The sequence below is a fragment of the Triticum dicoccoides genome, chromosome 4A (assembly GCF_002162155.2).
Source record: "Triticum dicoccoides isolate Atlit2015 ecotype Zavitan chromosome 4A, WEW_v2.0, whole genome shotgun sequence".
NCBI classification, from domain to species: Eukaryota; Viridiplantae; Streptophyta; class Magnoliopsida; order Poales; family Poaceae; genus Triticum; species Triticum dicoccoides.
In genome coordinates, this window is record NC_041386.1 from 456,059,805 (window position 1) to 456,067,311 (window position 7,507).

Below are 7,507 nucleotides of genomic sequence, written 5' to 3' on the forward strand. Positions count from 1 at the left end.
AGCTATACTGCCCACCTCGCGCTCTCCTCCCGCGAATGTCTATAGCCATGTACGGCGAGCCGCCGGCGAGCGCAGCCGGCCGGGCATGCATTTGGGACGTGTGAACCGGTGTTGACCCTGGCAGTGGGTCCCATGGCCCACATGTTAGAGAGAAAGAGAGTGTGTGTTTTATTTTTATTTTTTATGTTTGTTGGGGTCCATCTGTAAGTTAGAGAGAGGGGATGAGATAGTGAGTTTTTTTAAACTTTGGGCAGGTCCACGTGTAAGTTACATATGCATAGAAGGGCAAATATGCCTAGAAAACGTCCTATTGATGGTCAAAGGCCGTTGACCAAACGGAAATGACACAGAAGGATATTTTTATAAAGTCACCTAACGGCAGAGGAGCAAATTTGAACATGTTTCAAAATTAAGGGTAAATCTGAGCAGTGGGTTCGAGTTAGAGGCTGAAATGTAAACGACCTGTGTTTTTATAAGAGCAGAGATAAATGGTGTTTACTATTTGAGCAACATGCCTCAAATAGTCGCCTATTGGCACATGAGTGACCGAGTTGGCCGACCAATTTAACGCTAGATAAATTGAATGTTGGTTCCGATTTTGGTAACCTTCTACAAGGTCCGTGATCGGTCCTTGTCCATTTTTTGTTTCCTTTTTCTTTTCTATGTTTTCAAAGAAGTTACCATTTAAAAAAAAATGTTTGGATTTTTTAGAAAATGCTTTTAGATTAAAAAAGTAGATTTTTTGTGTGTTTTCAAATATTGTTTGGAATTTACGAAATCCGCATTTTCAGAATTTGTGCACGGTAAGAAAGCATTTTAATTTTTTTAAGTGATTCCATTTTTTTTAGAAAATCATAACTTCATTTTTCAGAAATTTGAAAAGTTGTTCACATTTTCAGTAAATATTTTATTTTACAATAAAATATATTCGTATTTCGAGAAAAATTATATTTGTTTCAAAAAGGTTGCTACAATTGACCTTTTTTAGAGAATGCAATAATAAGTTCAAAAAAAAAGAGAATGCAATAATGAGTTTTTTTTGAGGATCAATATTGAGCTGATTGCTACAGTACTGAGCGCTACAGAGTCGGGCCGGCCCAGTCGTTGCCTTCTCTGTGCGTCGGAGTCCCCGAGATAAATATCGACTCGTTCAGTGTGTGCCAGCGAGCCCATCCATAGATTCATCTCTCCTCCCTGCGTTAGGGTTCCACTCCCATTCCTCCTCCGGCCGCCACCTCCGCATCGACCTCCTCGGTTGCCATGGGCACGGATGACCACGAATTCCGGCTGCTCACGATCCCTACGCCCATCCACCCCGAGGATCCGGACTCTCCTCTTCCGGAGACCATCCTCATCGACTCGTTCGGCTACCTCAGCGACCGCACCAACGCCACCACTGCCAATGGCCGCAGGAGCAGGACCGAGAAGAAGGGCAAGCGCATCCTGGTCACCTTCTGGCCGGCTGCCCCGCCGCGCGTCTCCTGCTTCACCGTCCACTGCCCAAATCTGAAGGCCGACGCGTACGGCAGCATCCCCAAGGTCTGCTACACGGAGGACGGCCTCGCCCTGCTCTGCATCACCATCTGCCCCGAGCGCCAGTACATGTACGCCAAGAACATCCGCTACTTCGTCTACCAGGCCGGCACCAAGAACACTCCGCCGTCGGTCAAGCTCGTCCACTCGCCCCCCGACTTCACCTTCTTCGACCACGAGGTCGCGTTGCTGCGCCGCCGCGACTAGGACATGTTCTTCATCGCCGTGCTCCGCAGGGCCTTCGTTGAGCGGGAGTACACCGACGGGCACTTTCATCTCCACCTGTACAGCTCCAAGACAAAGACATGGAGCACCAAGCTGATGCGCCTTGATTCGCCGCCGGATTTTGAGTTCCATTCTCGCAACAAGGGGATCACCATCGGAGGGGAGCATGGCTCTGTTGGTTGGGTCGACCTTAGGCGCGGCATTCTCATATGTGACCTTCTCCTCCTTGACAGCAACCAGAGCCTTCGCTACGTCCCACTGCCTTCGCCGCTGTCGCCCGAGCCACTACAGCGTTATCCGTTGTCTGTTCGGAACATCGTTGTCCTCCAAGGTTACATCAAGAATTTCGAGATGCACAATAATGTCAGACCGAGCTCATACACTGGAAGCTCCCCGATATTAGAAGGTTGGATTGCTGCAACAAAAAAGATAAAAATTTCAAGCATTGGTTCTGGTAGTAACTGGGAGGAGGACTGCACTATCAGATGCTCTGATGATGTCCCAGTGGATAACCCTGTGTATGCCCAAATGTTACCTAATCCGCAGGAGGGTGATGATACCAAGCCAAACCTGAAGAAAATTTGTGTAGGCTATCCTGCTCTTAGCTTGCATGATGGTGATGTTGTTTACCTCATGCACACACCTGTTCCCCGTGAGGGTAAGGCCTGTGTGATTGCTCTTGATATGAGGAACAAGACTGTAAAAGGTGTGGCTAATTTTGGCTCTGGAAGACCCCTGGGTTATCATTTCACCTACCTTGAGAGTGGGATCTCCAAGCATCTAGGCATTCTCTCATCGACCAGGTAATTTTGTTTAGAGCTTTCACATTCTTGCTTAGCAAAATGAGGTACAAACTGAAGTATCAATGGTAAACCAGCTTGTACGGGCAGCAGGAGAGTACTTTAGGTACTTTTACCGAGTGGATGTAGATTTGTTACATCTATGTTCTTATTATGTTGTGCATGTTAATCTCACAAAAGAATGTGTTCCATCGTCCATTATAATTCTGGTTTTCATTATTTATTATTTGGTTTGATCATGTGCAGCTACCAGCTAGTATTCTCTAGATCTATCTGATTTGTTGTTTCAGAATAACTACTGTATTTGTTTCAGGATGGTGAACATTGTGTCTGCATTAATCTTGTTAGCATTTACGTTTCCGTCCAAAAATTCAGCACTTGCTGCTCCCTGTTACCACATTTAAATTCCGTGGTTTCTGTTTGATGCGATGTATTAAAAAGGCTTCATTCAACGCACAAAAGTAAAAGACTGTCCATCTTAACTTCACCGCATTGTTCCCTAACCGATGTTTCTGCTTGCTTATGGTGTGTTGCACATGAATGATTTCATGAGTGCGCCATGTGCTGTATCTTGCACGCCATGTGGCGTAACTAAACCCTATTGATCCACAGCCGTTGTTGAAACGGTGCACCAAGGAAATAATCCTATAGTTGGCTTATTTGAGGGGAAAATATTGCACACCATTGGTAGGTTATCTCATGCCCAGGATTCAGCTTCCATGCATTGCGTGTTTCGTGACAATTTCCCGGGCCATTGTCTATAAACAATAAGATGCACTATGTGCATGAATAAAGCAATGTTTTCCTTTGTTGTGTGCACCTGCTTGGTACATAATCTTGCTTTTGTGTTAATCGTTTATTTCTTTTGTGGAACCGAAATTATTTCCATCACACAAAATAAGCAAAATAGGTAAGCTTAGCTATCCCAGCTGTTTCTTAGTGGGACAAAATTGGCAATCCCTATGGTTGGCTTATTTGAGGGGAAATATTGCAGTGGATCTGTGGCCCCTGTAAAAATGGCAGTACATTTAGGGTCTCCCTCTACTTCATATTAGTTGTCATTCTAGTTTTGTCCAAAGTCAAACCTTTCTTTCTATCTTGATTCTTGAATAACTATCGGTTTCCAGAAATGCGTATAGTTTAGTGTGAACCCCATTTTTCACCCCCTAGTTTAACAATTGGCCCATTTAGCAGAATTTCTTCCCACTTATCCCATTTAGTAAAAGTTGTGTCAGCTTTCACCCCCTTTTAAACTTAACCCATTCTGTAAGGTTGCACCGAGTTATCAGCTCTACATGGCTTTGCAATATCAGAAACATATTTTGCCCTGGCATATTTAATATCCGACTACCTTCTCAGGTCCTCATCTGTACCTTTGTGTGGCAACTGTTGCTGCCACAATGTTCTCACCTTCTGCTAGCCAGCTAGAACTAAACGCGAGAGCTAGCCAGAGCATAATAGGGCACTAGTAGTAGTCCACTTAAGTAGAGTATTTTGGTTGTATTTTTGGTAATTATTGTTTTTGTTCTAGTACTAGTACGTAGCATAAAATTTCTGTGTGCCATGCATGTACAGGACAAGTGTGCATGCTCTAGCTTCTCTTTTCAGGTTTCAGCCAAGCGATCGATGAAGCAAGCGACAGTAGCAACAACCAAGATTGTAGTAGAAGCAGCTAGGATTGTTGAAGTCGCGCATGCCCACGTAGACCTGATGAACGAGTCCTACCAAATATAACTGAATAAACTGGCAAATGTTTCACTAAATAGGAATGTTAACTGGTGAATGCGTTCAGTACTGTCCCTATATTCGTACCATTCGTCAGATATTAGAGTTAGAATAAATAGGGTAAACAGGAGGAATTCCTATTAAATGTGGTAATTGCTGTCACAAATGTTAGACTATGGATAAAAAGTGAAATTCACTCTATAGTTCGAGATTATAAGATTTATATTTTTATATTTGCCATGAGAATTATGCTCGTCATTATACTGTGCAAATTTATAGGAATTGATGGCCGAAGATAGAAATGTTAGACTTGGGACAAATCTAGAATTTGAAACACAGGGAGTTGCATGGAATGGAAGAGAACTTGCAAGTTCCGGAAACTGGGTGTTGTATGACAAGAATACTCAATACAGTCAGAAAGAGAGGGCGTGAACAAAATTGCTAATGTTAGTAAGAGCAGAGCGGTTGTTGGAATTTTAATTTAATTGGATAATAGTTTGTTTATGGGTCTTTATAGTCAATGTTTAGATGATTTAACCTCTGCAAGTAGATATTTCATATCATCTAATAGATCTTTTTTACTGTCGTTTATACAGGCAAGTATCGAATGCTGCTGAAACAAATAGGGATGTTAAGTAAGAAGCTTGTACAGCAGGCTGCTATGATTGGTGTGCAGGCTGGAAAGAAGTTTGAGTTCAAATTGTTCGAAGGCATGGTCAAAGCCCCGGTCCAAAAAAAGCTTAAGATGTCTTTCCTACCTCATCCGTGATGCGTATGATGTGTTGCATTGCCAATGGACTTGTATTACTAAAAATCTTCTGCATTGTATCGACTATATTTGTTGGCCGTGTGTGTCCACTATGTTCTATGCTAGCCATGTGAGGTCTATATATATATAGACTTGCTAAACTAAGCCTAAACCTAATCTTTATTATCATTAATTTCCTAGTGGTAACTGGATGTAGTTGATAACTAATTTTAGTGAAGCCTTTACGTTCGGCGGTGCGTGCGCTGGTTTATCTGGCTCCATGGTCGCGGGCTGTTCGTCCAGTAGTGAAACATTACTGCTCGTATCTTGCTCTCGTAGTCAGGGCATCTTCAAAGTCGACCCTTAAATCACTTGCCTACATCTTCAAAGTTGACCCTTAAATCACTTTCCTACGTCTGGACCTTCGAAGCCATCCAATATAGGCATGGGCCGCCATTCAATATGAGCATGTATTGGTCTGCTTGACGGTTTAGACCCTCAAATCACGCGATCTTTGTTCAGTAGTGAAACATTACTGCTCGTATCTTGCTCTCCTAGTCAGGGCATCTTCAAAGTCGACCCTCAAATCACTTTCATATGTCTGGACCTTTGAAGCCATCCAACATAGGCATGAGCGGCCATCCAACATGAGCATGTATTGATCCGCTTGACGGTTTAAACCCTCAAATCACTTGCATACGTCCGGACCTTCGAAGCCATCCAACACAGGCATAGGCCGCCATCCAACATGAGCCTGTATTAGTTCGTTTGACGGTCTAGACGTGTTTTTTTTTCCTGCAGACAAAGTGATGAACTTTTCAAAAAGAAATCGATGATTTTTTTTCAAATTTGCTGAACTTTTTTTCAAATTCGGTGAATTTTTTTCAAAATCAACGAACCTTTTCCAGAATCAATTTTTTTCAAATTCAATGAACTTTTTCCAAAATCGATGAACCTATTTTCAAATTCGGTGAATTTTTTCCCAAATTTGATGATTTTTTTCAAATTCCATGAAGTTTTTTCAAATCGATGATTTTTTTCCAAATTCTATGATTTATTGAACTCGGTGAACTTTTTCAAAACATTTATTTTTTCAAATTTGATGAACTTTTCATAATCTGTGAACATTTTGAATTCATAATTTTTTTTATTTTTACGAACTAAAATCATGGTTTTTCTTGGTTCAAATGGTGAACCGTTGACCTTTTCTTTTTAGCGAAGTGAACCGTTGGCCAGACAACCGTAAAACGAGCGTACAACGAGCGGGCGACCACCCAACTTGTGTAACTGGGTCGGCCCATACCAAGCCGCTGCGTGCGCCAGCTCCTGGATGAGATGCCTACAACGCCCTGTTTGATCGGTAATCCGCGCGTTGAGTAAACCTAGTTCCTTTTTATTCGACAACAATCGTGGGGGTACATCAAGCCACACATGTCTACCAAGATCTAGTAAGGAAAGCTTTGCTAAACTACCAGCTTCAAAGTTTCTACGTCTACTCTAAAAAATAAAGTGCAAGAAGGATTTATGAAAAATAACACTTTGTTTTTTGGGTTATATAGGGCTTATGGGCCATATTATCCCTATTCTTTCTTGTCGACCCTTCTTTTTTCACAAAGGTCCCTAGGAGCTCCTAGTCAGCGCCAAAGGCGCCAACTAGGAGTTTCGGCACCCACGGCAGGCGCACTCTTGGGCCCGGCCCAAGCAAGTGTGCTCGCGTGGTCACGTCCCTTCGGTGTTGCTTGCTTTTGCTGCTGACTGGTCACGGTTGATCTATCAACAATTGCCTGGTTGGCTTTAGAAAAAAAACCGTGATTAAAAACTGCACAGGAAATTTTTAAAAAGTTCATAAAATTTGAGAAGTTCACCGAATTAAAAAAATCATTCAATTCGAAAAAAGTTCATCAAATTTAAAAAAAGTTCATTGATTTAAAAAAAAGCATCTGAATTTAAAAATTCATCAAATTTGAAAAAAAATTCATCAAATTTTAAAAACATTCATAGTTTTTTTAAAACATGATTTGTTTAAAAAATAAATAAAAAGAAAACTGGAATAAAACCACCCCCGAAATGACCAGCGAATCGGTAAAAAGCTGGTTTGGGAAGCTTGTGTAAGCTTCCCAATACCGGTGGATTCTCGCGATTGAAGAGAGAAATAAAATAAAGGAAAAAAACCTTAGAAAGCACTAGTCCTTCGATGACCTAGGGTTACCATCGTTTTCTTCGAAGAAGCTGGTCGCCAGTTTGAAGTCTGGTGCTGCATTATTTTTTTGAACGTTTAAAATAGAAGAAAAAAATGGAAATGGGTGGAGCCCAACTAGCGCGCCCGTAGGCGCCCTTTGCAGAAACAATAAGAACATGGGCGGGGGCTTTGTGGTCAGCCACACCCTTGTCTGACTGCCCTGTCCCACCAAAAAAACCACCGCCTCTCCCGTGCTTTTTATTGAACGCGAGCGCCGCATTCATGCTGACCTAGAGC

At 42.3% G+C, this 7,507-nt stretch overlaps 1 protein-coding gene across 3 annotated transcripts; it reads left to right on the top strand.

Annotated features, from left to right (window-relative positions):
- Window positions 1-1,171: 1,171 nt before the first annotated feature.
- LOC119286155 lies at window positions 1,172-5,192 on the top strand. Of its 3 annotated transcripts, XM_037565506.1 has the most exons (3): window positions 1,172-2,561; window positions 4,563-4,729; window positions 4,880-5,192. In XM_037565506.1, exons 1-2 carry the CDS (start codon window positions 1,744-1,746, stop codon window positions 4,567-4,569), a joined length of 825 nt encoding a protein of 274 aa, XP_037421403.1. In that variant the 5' UTR covers window positions 1,172-1,743; the 3' UTR covers window positions 4,570-4,729; window positions 4,880-5,192. The 3 variants fall into 2 exon arrangements, with proteins under 3 accessions (XP_037421403.1, XP_037421402.1, XP_037421404.1); XM_037565505.1 differs by lacking the exon at window positions 4,563-4,729.
- Window positions 5,193-7,507: the final 2,315 nt, after the last annotated feature.